We start from the raw sequence: 22,448 nt of genomic DNA, 5'->3' as shown, positions 1-22,448 counted from the left end.
TCTAACTTAAACCAAATGAGATTGCGTGGAGAAGAAACGTCAGAAAATCTGGCCTCTAAATCTTGAATGTCTAAGCGACCTCTTTTTTTCAGTTGCCAATCTAAGTCAATTCGCCGCACCTGCTGAGCATGCAAAACCTTCTGTGTGATAAGATGCACTTCATTCTATGCCACTGTTTTCGCAAAACATGGCGTCGAATTTTGCCTCTGTAGTAAATACCTCATTTCCTTAATGCTAAAAACCCCTGCCCAGTGTATACATCATTACAAATCCATTTGATGAAGTTGGCAATGACTAAATTATTGATATTATCAAATAAATCGGATGTCAAAAACATAATACCTTTTCTATCCAGCCCTACACAAAACGCTTATTTTAAAGAAACAAGGTTGGATTGATTTCTTCCTGCTGCCAGTAACAAATAGACATGACATAATCTTGAATTTAAAATAGTAAAAGACTGTTTATCTTCAGATTTGCATTCCAAATTAAGGCGTGCCAATAACACAGAACTGTCTTAAGAAAGAGATAACAGTTTACTAAAGAAAATATTATGGTTTCATACACTCTTCCTAATTTTCTAGGAGATTTACTCTCATTCAGTCTTTTGTTATTAATTATAGTCCAAGAAAAAGTTATTAGTGAATCAAAAATCAGAAAGTCTGCTAAAATATAATAAAACTGAGGAACTGAATTGCCAGTTAGTCTCGGTTTTGGTTCGTTGACATACCGGTACATCATAACGGTGAATCTAAGACTTATTTGAAGACATTCTAAAGTAAATGCAACCATCTATCCTTCTATTGTAAATGCAACCATCTATCCTGTGCTCAATCCGAGTTTTTATACGCAATCTTGTACGTTACCGCTTTGATAAAACTGGAATATAATTTTTGAAAACCTACTTTCACAAAGATTGTAACCTCACTTTACCATTTTATTCGAATTTTAGATGATAATTGATTCATTGAACGACAATGATCAAGTATCTCCCTTTTCCCTAACATTTTAGAGAAGGAAAAACCTCTAACCAGAAATACATGAAATTCAAAATATTAAACTCTTGTAGAACAACTAAGGAAAAAAAAAACAGAAGTGACAAGTACTCACTTTTTGGAATGTATCAGCAACTGAGCCTAAAATAGTACCACTGTCAAAAACAGTAGATGAGTTTTATATATAAGGTAGATAATGATCAACAGGCGCGGTTCTGAGTACGATCTGCAGGAACTCTCGAGTTAAGCTATATCCTGCTGTAATCCAATCAAATGATCCATAAGGTTCCGTCAAGGAGAACTATTCCCCGTGCATTCTTGCTGACCAATCCGATTAAGAATCTTGGGGGGTTACATCATGACCACTTTTTTAACATCTTGAAAAATGAATGGATTATTTGTGTGTTGCATCCTTACCTTATTTCTCCTGCGATTTTAAAAAGGAGTGTGCACGGAGTTCCTTAGATTTTTTTGGGTACGACCAGTTCAGGTACAACTACAGTACGGTGGAATATTTGGGCGCACACCCTTAGTACATTTGCACGTGTCACTTGCAATAGTTGCGATATTGTTTTGTACGTGTAGTCTGTCTAACACGATTCGTTGAAAATACTGCATACAAATGTTGCTTCTCTTCTCTCTCGTAAAGGTTGCTATGGTTACTTTTTTTGAAAAGAATCTTTTGTAAATATATATCCACATTTACAGATGCGGAGAATTATCTCCAAGCCCACGTTTACTTGATGAAAACCGGAGTAAAAAGGCACGTAATTTTTACCGATCGCACTAGCAAGTAATGAAAATTATCGTTTACAAGCAATAATTTTGATTGTATTTTGGGAAAAAAGTCAAAACACCCTGAAATTTTACAACCATAGAAAAACTCTGTCCATGCTGATGAAATATGATATCGCTACATAAAGCTCTTTGTTGTAGATAATATCTTTTGAGAGTGATTACCATTCGTTATCATATCATTTCATTTTGCAACAATTTGTTCTCTAGAAATTAGATAACGTTATGTGATTCATCCTTCTGTGTTGACTCAAAGCTCTGAGCACAACAGTTTCATTTGTTTGCCAAAAAATGTTTAAATATGAATAAAGTGTCTTTTTTAAACAAAGTTCATATTTATTAAATTTAATAATTTCAATTATATTGACTTTGCTATACCGATGCCTCGTTAAGAGTTCCCTTGGTCTGGTTGCTCTATCTCTTTCAAGAGAGGAATTCCGTTCTATGATGCCGAGGCCTGAGCACACGACATATCAATCCTAAACAACATCTAGTTAAGTCAACTGCAGATGCAAACCACCTAATAAGAAATGATAGATGAAACGGAGCACGCGTGCACCTTACAAGTACTCTCAATTAAGATACGAATAAACTTCTGAATGGTAACTGCCAAAGGGGATTTGGCGTAATTCACTTTCTGCAGAATTTCAAATCAGGCTATATACATAACCATATGTTAGAGAGAGAGAGAGAGAGAGAGATTAAATGATTATGAAAAAATAATTAGCAAATTCAAAGAAATGTGGTTTCGGTGTCTTAGTGGGTGGGATGCCATTATTTATGGTATATTGTGTCAAATATAAATGCCCTATAAAATGTGATTCAAAAGTAATCACCAAACTTAAAATTTTAAAAATTGGGTCTAACATAAAGTCAAAGTCAAGGCGTCAAAAATTAGACCATGCTCGGAAATATCTTGTCACAGTTAATACACATATCAAATCTGAAAGCCTTAACTCTTCTCAATCAAAAACTGTAAGGAAAGATAACACTTTTCAAAAGTAGGTCAAACTTCAAAGTCTAAGTCACGTGGTAAAAAAATCATGGTATATGTAACGTGAAGCGGTCACCCATCCAAGGGTTAAACAGGCTCGCCGTTGCTTAACTTGCCTGAAATAGAGGGAGACTCTACCGCATCACCAGAAAAGCTAGCTCACTGGCGAGGCAGTATAAGTTCCCTATATACTGTCCGCTACATATATTTAGGAAGGTCTTGTCACAAATAATGTAAAAATGTAACGAAAAAGCTCCATCTCTTCTCATTCGAAAGTTATGACCAAGTTTAAAGTTCTTGTGACAGAATGACAGAAAGGCAGGCGAATGAGATTTAGAGTCCACTCGCTTTCGCAAAAGTCAGGGACAATAATCTGTCCAGCTGTTTGTCCGCAAAAAACTTAAACATTGCCAATGACCATTGATTTGTTGGAGCTAAGGCTCTCATATATCGCATGTGTATTCCTTCTAAAAAAAAAAAAGAAGCTTTTTCTTGGATGACAAGATTGTTGACCTCTTGAAATTGACCAAGGAATTTGACACAATTTTGCAAGAATTTACCCAACTTTTACCTCGGTCATAATCACATGAGTATTTATTGTGATAAGATTTTTCTATGGATAAATATTTTTGACCCTTTGAGGTTAGCCCACGTTTGAAAAACTTTAACCTTGGACATAACTTTTGATCAGTTAGTACTAGTGCCTTCATATCTTATATGTGTATTTCTTGTGACAAGCCTCTTTTTTGACCTTGGGTTTTGAGTTAGGCCTACTTTTAAAAAATGTTAACCTTGGCCATAACTTTTTGAATAGTTGGAAATAGGGTTCTATATTTCACATGTATATTTCCTATGACAAGGCCTCCTCCTGAGTACCTTTTATTTAACCCTTTGACTTTGGAGTTTGATCCACATTTAACAAAACTTTAAAATTGGTCATTACTATTAAATGATTTCTGCTTGTGCTTAATTTCACAGGTATATTCATTGAGTCCTTTCTTCTGGGTAAAAACATTTTTCATCCCTTAACCTTGGAGTTTAAATTGCATTTGAGAAACTTCAAACGTGCCAAAAGCTGCAATAATGAGGTATCAGTGTTTCAACACATCTTGACTAAGCAAGCAATTCATGTGTTCATTTGCGTTAATTAACTTCCCCTGTCAAAATTTAAGGGTTCTTCCTCTATTACCCAAACCAACCAGTTCTGAAGGCGCTAAAATTATGACAAAGACGATTGAAAAATTTAGATTTATAACGAAAGAATATGAAAGAATGTGGATATAAGTATTGAATAATTATTATTTGGATGCCGTCGACTCGTCGGTCAGAAAGCAACAACTGGTCGTGCATGCTGACAAATTATCATACTGCGATAACGCGCATTCAATTCGTCGTCTGGGACAGGTGCTTTTATACATGGTCGAACGACATCCAAAAATAAATGATTGATGTTATAAGAATGTTATTAATAAGGCATCTTAAGAGGTTCCAGAAAAATGTAAAATAAAACACAACCAGAAGTCTCTGTCGAGACTGAAGCTCTACTGGTTTGTACTTATAGCAAAGGAAGAGAAAAGTACTTAAGCAGTTGGAAATTGAAACTTTTCAACAGCAATAAATAGAATAATGATCCTTGATTAAGTCTCTTTATGTTCTTAGTGCAGTCTACTTGCATGCCACATTTATATTATAATCAGACTAAAATTGTATTTGGAGTAGCATTTTGAAAGAATTTCACAGAAATTTCTATTTTTAGTAACCACGGCAACACCGTTCATCGAAATCAAAAACTGATACACAGAATTATGTATCTTATTGTAGTCTACTTGTGTGCCAAGTTATATTGAAATCAGACTAAAACTGTAGAAGGAGTAGCATTTTGAAAGAATTTCACAGAAATTTCTATTTTTAGTAACCACGGCAATACCGTCCATCGAAATCAAAATCCCATATACAGAATTGTGTATCTTAGTGTAGTCTACTTGTGTGCCAAGTTATATTGAAATCAGACTAAAACTGTAGGAGGAGTAGCATTTAGAAAGAATTTCACAGAAATTTCTATTTTTAGTAACCACGGCAACACCGTTCATCGAAATCAAAAACCCATACACAGAATTGTGTATCTTAGTGTAGTCTACTTGTGTGCCAAGTTATATTGAAATCAGACTAAAACTGTAGGAGGAGTAGCATTTAGAAAGAATTTCACAGAAATTTCTATTTTTAGTAACCACGGCAACACCGTTCATCGAAATCAAAAACCCATACACAGAATTGTGTATCTTAGTGTAGTCTACTTGTGTGCCAAGTTATATTGAAATCAGACTAAAACTGTAGGAGGAGTAGCATTTTGAAAGAATTTCACAGAAATTTCTATTTTTAGTAACCACGGCAACACCGTTCATTGAAATCAAAAACCGATACACAGAATTATGTATCTTAGTGTAGTCTACTTGTGTGCTAAGTTATATTGAAATCAGACTAAAACTGTAGGAGGAGTAGCATTTTGAAAGAATTTCACAGAAATTTCTATTTTTAGTAACCACGGCAACACCGTTCATCGAAATCAAAAACCGATACACAGAATTATGTATCTTAGTGTAGTCTACTTGTGTGCCAAGTTATATTGAAATCAGACCAAAACTGTAGGAGGAGTAGCATTTTGAAAAATTGTTTACAGACAGACAGACGGACAGACAGACAGACAGACAGACGGACGGACGACGGACGCATTACTATCGCATAAGCTCTTCTGGTCTCTGACCAGTAGAGCTAAAAACAAGATGTGTTTGAGAAAAACTGATGCCCCCCGTATGGCAGCTTATGGCGAGGGTTGAATTCCCTCAAATGCATGTCAAAGTCCAAAGGTCGAGGTCAAAATTGTTGGTGCCCAAAGGAAAGTCTTGTTACAAGGAATGGGTCAAACTCTTAGGTCGAGGTCAAGAAGTAAAAAAAAACATTTCCAAAAGCTGAAAGGTCTTGTTACAATGAATACAGATGTGAAGTATGAAACCCCTAGCTCCAACTGTTCAAAAATTATTGCTTTCGATGCGGTGGCTTAAATATATTAGAATCAGCAACATTTGAGTTTCCTTTAAAGAATAGGGATATACAAAACAAATCTTATGTAAAATTGAAAAAGAAATTTCTTTGCAGAGTGAAATGTTTTAATCATGGTTTAATGTTTTAAACATTACTTTGCTCTCATATTTCCACTTTTTAAAAAAAAAAATCTAAAAATCTAATATTCGTATCAATATAATATCCCTTCCTATATGTACTCAGTATCTGTTTCAGATATATTTATCATCTCTAGCACTTGACTCGGATACATTAGTCTACAGTACAGACGTAGTCAAAATAATCCCGAGTGTTTGTAATTTACTTTTATCACATGTAAGTCAAGGAAGCGCGTGTTTACTGGTTGGTTCGGTAGTTTTACTTAGATGCGCGCGCAGCCAGATCACCAACATCGCAGGCAACGTGGTGGATTCTGAGATGATTATTTGGTAATCAGACTTAGCCCTATCCTTGGCGATCCTACAGCTAAGTTTATGAATCTGTTTATGAATCTGTAAAGTTGGATGAATGGGGATTAATACTTTATCTATAAATTAAAGAAATGCAGCTTGATGCAGTGATGAATTGTATGGCAAGCCCTTTTACTATTTATTCGTGAAATAAAAAATTTCTCTCAATAAGAGAGATATCTCTCTAGCATAGAGAGATATCTCTTTAGCTTATAGAGATATCTCTTTGACTAAAAGAGATATCTTTATACCTTAGAGAGATATCTCTTGAAACAAAAGAGATATCTCTTTTTATAAGAGAGATATCTCTTTTACTTAGAGAGATATCTTTATAAGCTAGAGAGATATCTCTTTAAGCGAGAGAGATATCTTTAAAGTTAGAGAGATATCTCTTTAACAAGGTTAAAAGAGATATCTTTCTTACTTAGAGAGATATCTCTTTAGATTTTCAAAAAGAGATATCTTTATAAGCTAAATAGATATCTCTTTTCCAGCGATGCTTAAAATAGAATAATTAATTCTCCACTTTAAAACGAAAGCGAAACAGGAAGTAAAGTCTCTGGAATAGTGTTATAAGAAAAAAAGACTGAGCAAGCAATTACCCAGAATAATACATGTACTGTGTAGACAAAAATGCTATAAATCCCTTATTTGAAACAACAAATAATAATGGTAACTTCGTTGATAAAAATGCTACAAGTTTAATATTCAGGAAAACGAAAGTACACAAATATATAATCTCAAATGCAATGGACCGAATTTTCTCAGCTTATGAAATAATCAACTATTTCTAATTTGAGTACTTCCGTCAATAAAAAAGCTTACTTCCGGTAAAGGGAGAAGTCATTTAAAATGGAATTTAAATAAAAAAAATATGAAGAGAGATATCTCTTTGCAACAAAGAGATATCTCTTTTTGCTTGAGAGATATCTCTTTTAGACACTTTTGAATGATATCTCTTTCACTACAAGAGATATCTCTTAAGATAAACTAAGAGAGATATCTCTTTTACTTTAAGAGATATCTCTTTAACTTGAAAAGATATCTCCAAAAGTAAAAGAGATATCTCTCTAGGTGAAAGAGATATCTCTTTAACGTTTAGAGATATCTCTTTTCACGAAAGAGATATCTCTCAAGGAGAAAGAGATATCTTTTCAAGTGGAAGAGATATCTCTCTAATAAAAAGAGATATCTCTCTAAGTGTAAGAGATATCTCTCTAAGTTTAAGAGATATCTCTTTCTCTTAGAGATTTCTCTTAAAAATGAGAAAAATCTCTTTAAGAGGAGAGATATCTCTATTTTTAAAGAGATATCTCTCTAAAATGAGAGATATCTATGTAATTTTAAGATTAATTTTATTTTCCGAATAAATAGCAAAAGGGCTTGCCATAGAATTTCATATTATTAAACGTCTGATTCGAGAATTGTTCACTCATAGAATTGAGACAAGAACTATAACACTCGTGTAAATATCAGTGTCAAAGTATCTCAATATCTGTCCTTTCAGCATTTTAGATCCATGTTACGTTTGCTTCGCGGCTGTGTTATGCACAGAATGTACAATATCACACTAACCAACATTCTATGCGAAGCACGTTGGATAAATATATATCAACAGCCAAATTCTAGTGTAACAAAGTACATGTATAACTAGCTCATTAAATTGTTGGCTGAACATATAGCTGGACTATCGAAACTCGAAACAACAGAGTTTTGCAATAAGTAAGCATACAAATACTATTTATATGACCTAATGCCAAAGGATGAAGAAAATACAACTGGAAATATCTTCAATATCTTAAAGTCTCAGGTTTGGCTAAAACTTGGGTTATTGCTCTTTTTTCGTGGGTTTGTGCGATATGTTGTGTTTATGAGTACAATGTTAAGCATCCGAATCTTATCGATTCTTCTGGAGCACTAGCTCCTTTTCTAAGAAATTAGTGAAAATTTGTTTACAAATAGAAACTATATATACCATGCCTTTTGGACATGTATGTTTATCATATGATGGTTATCAACTCGCAAAAATACAGTTTATGAAAGTATCGTCAATAGTTGACACCTTTGGGATGATCAACATTCCAAACATGCACAGGCATCAATACCAAATTATTTTACAATTATCCTACAATGCAGTGGTGCAGAAATTGTTTGCTTCGAAAGTTGTTCTCCTGCTTTATGTCCCAAAGTATAATCTTAGCCAGAAGTTGAACGAAGTAATTCCATAACAAGACAAAAGCTTAAGTCAACAAACAATTTAAAACAAAATAAAGAGAGCTAAAACGTGAAAAATAGTTGCACATGTTATATTATCACTATTTCTTTATCTCATTTACTCGTCCAGCTATTGTTCAAAAGTACCCCTGTTTACTGCATGTGCGTCAAGTTTTATTACTGCAAAATCTGCATCGTGTGCTACAGCGAATCTAACGTTATACTGCATGACCACAACAAACACGCTCACACTATGTAATCAACTAGAGGTACTGAGCGCAATGAGCTCACTAAATGATCCCCCCCCCCGCCTCTCATATGGTTAAAATGGCAAAGTCCATGTTTTGCTCTGGGAGACCCGCAATAAGTTTCAGATCAAATGGTTAAATAGGAGGTGCATAATGGCATTATGTACATGTAATAAGGAATCTGTGAAAGTATCATTAAACTGCAGATAAGAGATGGGTACCCTTCAATATTATAGAAAAAATGGTGACACATGTCCATATTTCGCTCTGGGAAACCCGATCAAAAATTAAAATTTGAGGTGACAATGACACTTTGTAACAAAGAATCTTTAATAAAAGTCGCATCAAATTTCATTCAGTGGTAAAAAAAAAATTGTGGATAAAAGATGGGGACCCCAAAGCGTAACAGACGGACAGACGGACAGACCGATCACTATATAGTATATGCCCTCCCACTTTTCAAGCGCCCCTGCGGGATAATAAAGGATCGCCATTTGATTTTGTCTGTGATTGTATTTAATTTTTTATCCATCAAGTACCGAATCGAACCTTTCAGAAAGGGATAGAAAAGCATGAATAGTTGGATAAACATATCAAATCACAAACCACGAGAGAATCTAACTTGACATGATTTTTAAAAATTTTTAATGACTTTTCCCCCCTTTTCAACTGATTTGCACCCATAGCAACGTCAACATTATTAAAAAAAACCCGGACTACGTAAATTCTTTGTCTAGTAAGGAAATCTATATCAAAGTATAAAGTAGAATCGTTTTGTCTACAGACTGGATTTAGTCATACATGGATCTTCGTTAATCACTTTTATAAAGAATGGAGGCGTACAAGGCAACGACAATCCCCCGCTCCGAGAAAAGACATTTCTCAATTCTAAAAGTTATATTTTTTAAAAATTATATTGTTTATATCATCTTTCACACAATTTATTCTGTGTTTCATTGTTTTAATATTTTATTAATAATTTATTTTTCTCTCATGTTTTTAAGATATGTGAAAAGAAAAGAACAAGATGTGTTTGTGAAACACTATGCGCCCGGTGGCAACAAAGTTCTAAAATGCAATTTTTAGCAAATCGGTCACAGTCAAGGTCACACGATCAGTTTCCTTGGTGTCATTTGAAAGCACTTAATAAGTGGAGTATGCATACCAAATTAATATAAAGTTTCTATCTCCTGTGGTTCAAAAGTTAAGGCGAAAGTTCGAAAAAGCTTTTTTTAGCATATATGTTACAGTCAAGATCAAAAGATCATTGACCTTGGTGTCAGTTAAAAGAACTTAATTAGTGGAGTATGTATACCAAATATGATTGATGATTATTGCTTTTTTACGCCGAGTCGGCAATATTTCAGCCATATTTCGGCGGAGTAACTTAAACACTGTATGAACGGTTTTAAAAGTTTTGGGTTTCTCTGGCGGCCCCCAGTGAGCCTACTCTTTTCCGAACTCCAGAGAAACGATCTTTTGCGTGCCAAGGGGGTTGTTATCCTTGACACGGGGCACCATTTAACGTCCCATCCGACGGACTTTGAATTTAAAAATAAAAACAGTTAAATACAAATATACAAAGATAACAATGTTTATAAAAAATATTGACATTTAAATCTTATTGTAAAAATCTGTATCCTGCAGGTATTGTAAAATAGCGCTAGGAGTTACATTTGCAAAAAGATCATGCATCGTTTTTACACCATAAAAAAGTTTATTTCGAACAGGTGTGAAATCAGAACATTCCAAAAGTATATGATTTAAAGTCATGGCACAGTCACAAGATATGCATTCAGGTTGATGTTCCCCGCTCATTAAATAGGAATGGGTAAATCTTGAATGTCCAATTCTTAATCTTGAAAAAATAACTTCGTCTTGACGTTTCAGACCGAAGTCGGATGATTGATTAACTTTGTTTTGTATTGAATACAATTTATGACCATCACAAAAATCCCAATAGATTTGCCAAAGAGAATTTACATAAAGTTTTACAAAGTACTTAAGATCTGTGTAGGGAATTTTAAAAGGTACGATTTCATATTGAAGAGCAGATTTTGCAGCACTGTCAGCTTTATTATTACCGGGAATACCAATATGGCTTGGAATCCAACAAAATTCAACATTTTTACCTTGTTTAGCAAGATGACAGAACTTATTTAATATATCCAAAATGTACGGATGATCACTGTTCATGTTGTGTATGGACTGTAAACACGAAAGCGAATCTGAAAATATTGTAAAAGAGTTTTCATCCGAGGTAGTAATATATTCAAAAGCAAGTTGTATAGCTTTAGCTTCAGCCGTAAAAATTGTTGCTTCGTTTGGAAGTCTTACAGAAAAAACATTTTTATTGACAATTGCAGCGGCCGCAACCCTGCCTTTATCCTTAGAGCCGTCTGTGTAAATTTCTACTGTTGAAGATTTAGAATCTTTTATTTCGGCTAATTTCTGTTTAAAGACAAGGGGATTTGTCTCTGATTTTTTAAGTTCGGAAAGGGATTTATTAACTACATATGAAGTCTATCTCCTATGGTTCAAAAGTTATGGCGAAAGTTCGAAAAAGCTATCTTTAGCATATAGGTCAAAGCCAAGGTCACAAGGTCATTGACCTTGGTGTCAGTTGAAAGTGCTTAATTAGTGGAGTACGCATACCAAATATGAAGTCTCTATCTTTCACGGTTCAAAAGTTATGGTGAAGGTTAAAGTTGACAACAAACAAACAAACAGATAAATAGACAAACAGACAGACAGACAGGACAAACACAATATACGCCCCAAATAAATGCGCATAAAAAGCTTCACGTATGATTCGAACCTTCTCGATAGCGAAGGGTTTGGTCGAAGACCGACTGCTTTTTTTCTCTCTTTTATCGATATGTTCATCTTCATTTGCATACACATAACAATTAATTTACAACAATATTGAAAAGGAAAATAAAATCACATAAGTTTGTTTAAAAAATAAATAAAAGTATGCCTTCAGTTTCTTTCACAGTATGATTTCTGTTTAAAAACTTCTTGTAAAATATGTTTTCTGTTTTTGACTGCTTTAACCACTACGCTACGAAGTATATACATTATCAACGTCTGTCAGTGTGATTTAAAAGAACGGGTTTGTTGAAGCGTACATTTTTTAAAGAAATTTTCGATTTTCATATAGAATGGGTTCAGATTTCATTTTTTGGACGAATGAAATGGATTTCGCATTTACGTTTCCATCATTTAAGCGTTAACAAAGAATGGAGACTTGACCCATTGATGTTCAAAATTCATTTTTTATAGCTCTAGTAAACCCATTTTCCACTAAATATGCTTTACTGTCAACTTTGAAATAAAGATTATCAAATAATAAGTCGTTCAGTAAAATAAAATCATAAAATGTTTTGAAGATGACATTCCCGAGAACATGATTTTAGAAAATATAATTTTTCTGTGAATTTTGATATATTTTGTCTCAGAGCGGGGGATTATCCACGCCTTATACGTCCTCTTTCTTTCACCATACCCTAAAAGTTCAGTTTTAGAAATTTGAACCGTATCTATAATAATTAGAAACAATTTAAAATGCTACTGTCGAAACAAAAAAAAAATGTACTAAACTTTTCTAATAGCTTTCCTCCTTATAAGAATTTACTACAAGGTCAAAGCACCCCTTTTTCTCAATATGCAATATTGCAAGCCCTTCGCCATGCTGTATTCCATCTTAAATACTCAACTTTGCACTTTTTAAAATATATTCTCTTGATTGATTGATTAAAAATGTCAGAAATTCAGATATCAAAAATTGAAAATAGCAAATAGCATTTATTCATGCACTGTAGTATACATGTAGTGTTACGACTTTCAACTGAATAAGTGAATGACCATCATACAAAATTCTACAAGGTCGTACGGTCAAACATTACTCATATTTAAAAAAAATTAAATTAGAGAGATAAAAAAGTAGTAAGAAAAATTTTAATTATATTAAAATGATAAATATTTCTCACCTTTTTGTGAATGCAAAAATTGAATATTTTAGACATTGTCGAAGTTCAGCAAGTATTCCTTCAACAGAAACTTATCAAAAGAAAATGGATACAAGCTTAATCTTGTGTTATATGATTATGCTGGAGATTTCACACCATCCGCCAAATCAAGGGATGCTGACATTCATTACTTTTTCTGCCTGCATTTTCTGCAAAATGTCCTACATGATTTATCCAATAAAAAGTTATTTTGCCATAAAATGAATCTCCAACTGCGTGATGAAACATTACTTTCTCATTCCAAGGTTACTCCTTGGCTCCAGATGAAAGGATGTTTCGTGGCGTGTGACAGTATGAAGAGCAAGGTAGGACGGTGCCACTCAGAGATCCATATATTAATATACACTAAAACTGACCCCCACGGAAAAAGAGGAAACAGCGTCCTTACACCAGTATTAAAAGCATAAATTCATACTCTTGTATATCATTTAGAATGAATGGAAAGTAGATGCGAAGTATAGGAACTGTATAGCAACTACTAATGTACGAAAATTTTGTGTATGACAATTTCAAGAAATTTAAGCTTGAAAAAAAAATGCATTGAACTGTTACATGTAAGACATGTACAAACTTCCAAATATATCCTATCATTTTATATTTCTATCATGTTCTAATAACACTGGTGCACACTAGTCATTTGGTATGCAATTCTTAATTGGACAATACTGTTACACTCAAAAATTGAACCCAATCATAGCGATTTCAACAATTTATTCCAAACGTGTAACATTGACAAGAATTAACCGAAGACTGAATAAAATTTCACTTACAAAGCAGTATATGACATCTATGACTAATTGGAATTTACAGAAAATTACACAGTTCCCAATACAGTAAAACCAAATATTATTCAACCTTAGTTCGTGTTCCGTTGGTTTGAAATCCTTTTACGACTATAAATCTTTGCGACCACCTATTCTATGTACTAAATCAAAAAGATTGATTCGCGGCGAGAAATATTGTTGATAGATGAAAGATACTTGCAAGAAAAAATCTCATTTTATTATTTGGAAACATTTTCTGAAATACCGCTACAAACAAAAGGTATAATAAATCACCATGTTGTCAATAATGCTCAAAACCTGAATGGGATGCCTAACTTACCACAGTAAGTTTCACTTTGCTTCAGGAAGGAAACCCCTATCTCGGTGTTAGTGGTCAGATGCATATTTTTCTGATTGAAAACAACATTTTCAAAGACCTGTAACCATATGAACTTCTAATAGCTGAAGATATTGCTTCCACTTCATATAACGACTTTATACTCTTTCATCTTTACCCGACTAGGAGGGAGAAAGGGCTTGCAACTGAAGCACTACTTCTATCTTTCTGTCAGCCTTATGCCATGAAACAAATTGCACTTCCTCGAGAATAATTTTATGCATTTCGGAAACCCTAACGGTATTCCATTCGGTCATTTTTAAATCAATAATAATAGAAAAATATTATATTCTGACGAATCTGACCCGGGTGACCTATTTCTCATATCTGTTTTTGTTCGTCGTCGTGCGTCGTAACATTTGAGCATTTTTAGCTTAATTCTTCGCTTGAACCACTTAAAGCAATTTCAACCATGCAATTTTGGTATTTCATGATCCCCCCCCCCCAGGTCATAAGGAGTGGCACTAAAACCATCGAAATACTAGTAAATGCAATCTTTACGAATGTTCTTCAAGCAGAAAAACTTTTTCCATTTTTTAAAGCATTCAGCTCCTTACCAAAATTATTTAATTTGTGGTCCCTTGGACAGGGGTCCTTGAGTGAGGATAGGGATCTATTGATCTAGTAACATTTCATACATTGACTCCTTCCATGTTATAAATGCCTGTTATGATAAACAGTTGTGAAATTCATGGTCCCTTGGTCAGAAGTTCAGGGATTGAGACAGGAGTACTCTATTAACAATATGAAAATGAAATTTCCTCCTTAAAATATTCTCTGCTTAACAGCTATAATCTAATTGTTCTGATCAGCAAGAATGCCTCTTTTAAAATTATGTATGAAACTCATTAACCCTGAATTAGGGGTTCCCGTCTTAATTTTATCTGAAAAATATTAAAACTTTGAATTTCGCAGAGTGTTAATTTTACAAACATCTTTGCATTCTCAAGAAGTAAACTCTATCCTTCATGTTTAATAAAAGAGGTAAATCTGCTGTGTTTTAATGAAAACCATTAAAACTATAATCCAGAAAATCATCGTGCCGATGTCTACAAACACATATGTTTGACGTGAAGTTACGAAACAAAGTAAGTACATTATTTTGAAGAGCAAGGGTAACTTTTCCAAAATCATAAAATTTATGACCTCTGGTTCTGCATGGTGTTGGGGGCTCTGTTGACTATATAGTACTAAAGCATACATTCTAGATAAAAAAAAAATAATCATTTCTGCCCTTTGGTATTAAACAAAGAACATGGTAATGTTGAGCAAGTAATGACTGTTTCAGAGCTATGAAATTCATGGCAACAGGATCAGAGTTCTGAATAAGAGAGGGGTGGATGGGTGGGGTAGCTCAGTTGATGATATAGTGAAAATGCCTACACAATGTATATTATTTCAAAGTCTTCTGTCTTCCAGCATAAATTAGGCATTTGTAAATGGTAGCAGACAAGATTGCCCTTTTCAGAATTTTGAAACAAATAACCCTGGGTCAAAGGTTTGGTCAAAGAGTGGGGCTTTCTTGATTTTATCGTGAACAAATGCATACATTCTCTATAAAATCTATTTCTCTGTCCCTGGATATTTTGCAATCAACAAAGCGCATGGTTATGTTGAGCAACGATGCCTTTTCCATAATTGTGAAATGCATGGCCTCAGAGTCAGGGATCTGGTGTTGGGGTGGAGCTGTATTGATTATATTGTGAAAAGCATTATTTTTCTTTGCTGCTTGACATCTAGAAGCAAAGAGATTACAAATCAGTATTGAGCAAGGGTATATACCAGATTTGAAAAATTCTGGACCACACACTGGATAAAACAGTGTTCTGATACTGGGTACATGTAAGTCTCTCTTGATTTTGCAGGGAAATTTGTACTCTAGTTAGAGAAGATATTCCCTTTTGTTATTATACTAGTAATTAATTAATTACTGCCTTATATAATTGCATTGTGTCAACCTTCCATTACATTATGTCAACTCTTTATGACATTAACCCACCCTACTATTGCATTGTGCCAACCTTCCATTACATTATGTCAACTCTTTATGACATTAACCCACCCTACTATTGCATTGTGCCAACCTTCCATTACATTATGTCAACTCTTTATGACATTAACCCACACTACTATTGCATCGTGTTAACTTTCCTTTACATTATATCAACTCTTTATGACATTTACACATACTACAATTTTATTTCGTTAGCTTGCATTTCGTTATGTTTACTTTTCATGACAATCTTAGTTTCTATTAACTGTGTGAAAAGCTCAATTGGCACTCTTCTACATTATGTCGATTCACTATTACGTTATGCGATATCCTCGGCCTTTATATGAGCATAACGTATTTTCCGCGTTCCGCAAGCAAAAATGGCGGGAAAGAAAACTGTCATTTTCTACATCTTTAAATGAAAACTTTAAGGACAAATGATTGACAATCTTGAAACATGCAAAGCCTTAACACTGCGACTGTGAATTAAAGTCACGTCGAAATTCAGTGGTGTTTTGCTTTAATCTGATAATTAAATAAATCAATATTATGAGTCGTGCAGCAATCATTTTTTTTCTTATAATTTGAATTTTTTTTTTTTTATAAAGTCTTAAACTTTGTAGGACAATGCCTTAGTTTCACATTAAGTTTGCTGAATTAAGTTGAAAACTTTTTTTCTATAAAACTATAAAGCCTTTCTCCGCTACCCTTGGTCTCCAACCATATACCGTCCCCCTTCCTTGTTCAAGATTCCCATATCTGCCACTGATATGTACCCATGAAGGCATATTCAATTGATTTAGATGAGCGACTGGTAGATTAAAAAAAATTACTAACTCCAGTGACGTAGCATCATTTTTTTGAAAGAGGAGGTCAGCCATTAAAAAAAATCATTTATCCGAAAAAACTAGACAAGCCAAGAAAAAAAACGTAGATCCTATTTCGGGGAGAGTAATATATTATAATACCCTTAGTGGACTATATTTCAACAAGAAATGGGGGGGGGGGCTGTACAGTTTCAATGAACATTACATTTTCTATAGTAAAGTTATGTCTGGGAAAAGAGCCCTGTAATTTGTCCTAATATGCCCCCCCCCCCCCTCCCAGTCATTAAAACACGGTCGTCAACATTTATTATATACTAGATATACAGCTTTGAGATAATGTAAATGTATTTTTGCATCAGGTAATGAACTTGGAATCCACATGATAAAGAGTTAACACAATATAAAGATATTTTTAAATCACATAAGAAAGAGTTGGCATAACGTTATAATATATCCACATCACGGTATGGAACATAATGTAATAAAGTGTTGATATAATATAAAGATATGTTCACATTATGTTACACAATTTTTACACCTCGTAATAAAGCACTGACATAAAGGTAAGATGTGTTCACCTCACATCATGATGCTATCGCCGTAAAATAAAGATAAATCCATATCACGTAATAATACTTTGATATAATCGAAATATACACTCTCAAAAGGGCTTTTGACTTCATGTGATGATAAGTTTAACTTTAAAACACAATTTACTTGATAATGCAATTTTGACCTCACATATTAAAGAAATTGATGTAAAGAAACATTCATTTCACGTAATAAAGTTTTAACACAATGTAAACACATTATCACTTCACATAATTTTTTTACTTCAAGTTATGAAGTGCTGACATAATGAAAGGATGTAAATGTAATGCGACATGATGCTAAAATTTTCATCATCCCATAAAAAATGGATATAACGTAAAGATATGTTCACATCACGTAATGATAAATTGACGTAATAAATGCATAGTTGTATGCTATAAGGCAGTGATGGCGTTCCATAAATTACTTTATATAATGTATTAGTACGTCATTTAATCTTTTTTTTTTTTTGGTTAAAATATTAACTATAGTGCATTTTGGGGTTATAAAAGTAGTGTCATTCAGTATCCCTGATAGTCACTTTCCAGATTGTAATTGGCAGTAATTATATGAAATTGTAAAACCATAAGGTTGGCTATTACTATAAAGCATCGTTACGTAATATATGGGACAAGAAATGTGAACGTTTGCTGAGTAAAACCTTTATTTAAGATATTTAGAAGCACTGTAATTTACAGATATTTCAGCAAAATTTGTAAATATGCTCCAAAATGCCAAGAACATTGATGATCTTCACCAAACAGTTTGCAAAATTTGTAAAATGCATCACATCTTTTTACTCCTTCATGGCATCTGATCCCATCTCTGATGTTTTTGGTCGCCCGCGTGGCGTTTGCTCTATAGTCGCGAAGTAAGGAGTTGATCCTTACGTCGCGGGATCGAATCGCACTGTACGTAGGACGTGGAGACCTTACCGTCGGATGAGACCGTATAAACCGAGGCCCTGTGTCGTAGTAGGTGCTGGTCCGAAAAAGATCCCTCCCTGCTCAATGGCCCTGAGTGCCGAGTATAGGACAAATTTGCAGCTCTTCACCGGCAAATGGCGGCGTCTCCATACGAGTGAAAAATTCTGAGGGACGTTGAACAATATTCAATTAATCTGATGTTTTTGGAGGTCCAAGTTGGCTTTGCTCCCAGATTGTATTGTTCACATGAACCATTGAACTTGATTGCTATTCGTTATTTCCATATTTCATTTTACAGTTTGAATTATAAATATAATCGCATAGAATTTAGCTATGACAAGAAGCAATGAATGCCTTTTTCACTTCCGGTACTTCGGGTACAATAATTCTTTTTCGAAAGAAAAGCGATGCCGAATGGATGGAAAACGAAACCTGAATAAAAATAGTTTTGATTGTTAAAATTTCTCGGTGTCGAAATTGGTTTCTTTGTATTCATAATTTAAAGCAGTTAAATGGTTACTGAGTATAGAACATATTATACAATTGCAATGGTTTTGGGAATTCCAGTTCCAACAGGTCAGAGCCCAAACTTTATTAAATGTCTTGCAGCGAGGTAGAATGACGGACCAATTTAGGCAATTTGGGCTGAGCTGTAAATTATCTTACACAATACAGAAGACGCCAATAGAGTCTACATCTCCCGCGTGGCGCAGTGGTTAGAGCGTTTGCTCTAGAGTCGCGAAGTAGGAAGTCGATCCTTACGTCGCGGGATCGAATCCCACTGTGGGACGTGGAGACCGGTTCTTCGGATGAGACTGTATAAACTGAGATCCCGTTTCGCAGTAGGTGCTGTCACAAAAAAGATCTCTCATTGCTCCTGAATGGTCGTAAGTGCCGACTATTGGGACAAAGGTCTCACCGGCAAGTGATGGCATCTCCATATGAGTGAAAACTTAGAGAGAGAGAGAGAGAGAGAGAGAGAGAGAGAGAGAGAGAGAGAGACGTTAAATAGCATACAAATGAACCAATATCTAAAAACTGTTAACATCCAAAATACCCGAAATCGAGGCATTTTTGAGTATGTATAATTTTGACAGGCGCTTGGAAAATTCACATAAAGATGATTGGTGCATTCAAATATTGCGATACTGAGCTCAACTCATGCAGAATTCATCCGTAAAATCTAATTAAGTGTAGGTCAAGACATCAAAAAATGTCTCTTGCTTAAAACAGATCGAAAAAGGCTTGATCGCGAAAATTAATCGTCGCTAACTAGTTTACCCCTGGTAAAAGTTGGTTTACAGGTGTTTGTTCCTGAATTCGAATTTATTTTGTCCTTAGGAGGACAAAAGAATAAGATCGTTAAATTGATCTTGTGACATTGTCAAAAACCAACGGAAGAAAACGTCAAGCATTGAAAACAGTCAGAAAGTTCTAATAAAAAACACAACCTTTCTGCAATAGATGCCACTTTCTTTTCCCGGAAACAGATTGCATTTCCTTGCTGAATTGTTACTCATTCCATGCAGATGGTAAAAAAAAAACACAATATGTCTGTTTAAATTATGATATGCATCATGTCAGATTCAAGATGGGTTGATGCATATGAAAGGTGCATGAACATAATTGATCCCAGGCATTATGGACAAAATAAAATACACTTATTTTAACTTGCAGTGCTATAAACATCTCAAATTCAAAATTTGATAATCTGAGAAAAAAATCAAAACAATTTTCTGTCCCTTAAATGTCAATTGAATAAAATGCTTCAATATATTTTTCTGCTGAATTGCAAATCATCATCAAAATTTAGAACCACTTGTCTCGGTATTTAATTAAATGCACGGCAACAGCAACCTTTCTTCAAATTTTCAAAAGACTAAAGCTTAGAAGACGTAAGCGTTTATAATTAAGAATATTTTTAATTAAAATAAATATTTTTGTCTTTTAAAAAATTTACTCGCTTACCGTTTTCTTATAGTTCTCGATTGCTGAGTGCGGCAGGACCGACCAAGGCCAAGGTTTATTTGACATGTCGAGAAGATAAAGTCAAAATGCAAATCAGAATGTATAAGAAACTGTTCTTCTCACGGATCCAAGGACCGAAAAATAGATGTCCGCTCTCTAACAGGGAAGAAAAAGTGTGAAAATTGGCAGAACTCCCAGAACTTTTTCTCGAATACGATTTCCGCCTTTTTCATTGATGAGTGTCCTCTACGAAAGGTAATTTACGACACATGTGAAGAACGGTTTCCATGTACAGCATGCAGTTCAAAGAAATTAGGATTGTATTACTTATTGGAATTAGGATGTCAATGTTATTAATACATTAAGTTTGCGCAAGGATTTGATGAATGTTGTTTGGTTCCAGGTCCCGCTTATTGTTTCTGACGATACCAGGATTAGTCTGTCACTTCAATGAGGCAGGCAGAAGAAGAGGGAAGATTTTGGCGCCCTTATCTGCCGGGTTCATCCAAACGTCAGGGAATTAAGGCTGCTTAAGAGCAATCCTTTGTTTTTGCAAGTGCCTGCAAGCTTCACGCTGTTTTGCCATTGTCTTTGATAATGAAATCATTATTGTTGTCTCTAGATCGTACTTTGCTGTTGAAATACAAATCAATTACAAAGGAAAAAATGACACAAATCCAGATAGAATCGCATGAATTAAAAGTTTTAGAAAATAACTTTGAATATAATGTTCGATAACTTAAATAATGACATTTTTTATTGTATGGAGTTGAATGCAATATTTGTTAAATAGGTCCTGATAACCCAAATCGTGTCGAAGGTCCTTAAGCCGACGGCAACAGTTCTCTTCGAGGTTTGGGCAAAACTCAATTTTTCCAAAAAATTCTGTCAATATTTTTTCTCATGGTTAATTTCCTCAACTTATATTCCATGCCATAGAGGTAATATGTATACAGGGGAATGTTCGCTCCCGTTCAATTTCGCCCCTTTTGCCCCCGTTGCAATTGGTCGATTTTCTGGTGTAAAAGCTAGGGCGAAAAAAAATAAGATGGAGCGAAAATAACCCTGTATACAGTACATGTATCTGATTATGATTTGGCGCATTTATCATCTTTAGTACATAATACAAGTCCTGTCTTAAGATACTGGATAATGAAAACAAAATTTCAAAATTAAATAACAAATATAATGGTATTAAACTAGAACATGTGTCGTAAAAATGATAATAAAATGATGAGTCTTGTCAAAACAAACATTTCCTAACACCTTAATTAATAAATGACTTCATTGAGAAGGAGTACGTGGACGGGTTTTAATAATGTGTCCGTAAATGCACCAGCAAATTAGATATCGTACGTTTACCATGTACCTTAATATTGTTCCTGAAGGCCTTAATATCCTGTAAATCACCTCTTTGTGTTTTACTTGATCCAATGTGTGTGTTACGATACTGAAAGTGAAGAACAAGGCATCAAGGTCATATAGATCATAAATATGAGTGCAGAGGAATTAAAGCGCTGTCTAAAGAAAGTTTTGTGGATTTGCAATTAAGTATAATAGTTTTCATTTTCATCGTATCACTCTCTTTGCCAATTGAGGGTGGGAAAAACTACTTTGTACAAAAAAATGGTTTCCAGAATTCCTCTTACATTTACGCAGTAGCTTAATCATTTTTGGAATTCTATACCATGTAGTATGTGATGTGCAAAAAGGTTCGAAAATTGCCATTCTAGAATCCGGGGTTGGAGGGGGCGGTTTTTACTTTATTTTCATGCCCCCGTAAACGAAGTTTCGGGGGTATATAGTTTTTGTCGTGTCCGTCCGTCTTTCTTTCTGTCTCTCTGTATCTCTGTCTGTTTGTCCGCAAAAACTTTAACCTTGCTCATAACTTTGATTTAGTGGAGCTATGACTTTCATATTTCACATGTGTATTCCTTGTGACAAGAACTTTCTTTGGGTACCACCAAATTTGGCCTTTTGACCTTGACCTTGGAGTTTGACCCACTTTTACACAAAAATTTTAAACTTTTACTAAGGCCATTTCTTTTGAAAAGTAGATACCAGGACATTTATACTTCAAATATGTATTTTATTGAAAAGATCTTTCATTGAATACCATCAACCTTGACTTTTTGACCTTGACCTTGGAGATTTCTATACTTATGAAAAAACTTTAAC

General features: G+C 34.3%; 1 protein-coding gene across 7 annotated transcripts in view; it reads right to left on the bottom strand.

Moving 5' to 3' along the window:
• Positions 1–20,550, bottom strand: part of LOC134232719 (filamin-A-like) — a 43,336-nt gene extending 22,786 nt beyond the window's left edge. For 2 of the 7 annotated variants that reach the window (XM_062714702.1, XM_062714704.1), the window contains exon 1: positions 20,271–20,549. In XM_062714702.1, coding sequence (XP_062570686.1) covers positions 20,271–20,336 — 66 coding nt within the window. In that variant the 5' untranslated portion in view covers positions 20,337–20,549. Of the gene's footprint in view, positions 1–1,110; positions 1,264–1,412; positions 1,634–12,765; positions 12,877–20,270 lie in introns of those variants that run through there. The other 5 variants (XM_062714703.1, XM_062714705.1, XM_062714706.1 and 2 more) reach the window with 5 other exon arrangements.
• Positions 20,551–22,448: the final 1,898 nt, after the last annotated feature.

Source organism: Saccostrea cucullata, unplaced genomic scaffold (assembly GCF_032062105.1).
Source record: "Saccostrea cucullata isolate Sc308-1 unplaced genomic scaffold, CSIRO_AGI_Scuc_v1 ctg366, whole genome shotgun sequence".
Taxonomy (NCBI): domain Eukaryota; kingdom Metazoa; phylum Mollusca; class Bivalvia; order Ostreida; family Ostreidae; genus Saccostrea; species Saccostrea cuccullata.
This window is presented reverse-complemented; position numbering and strand designations above follow the sequence as displayed.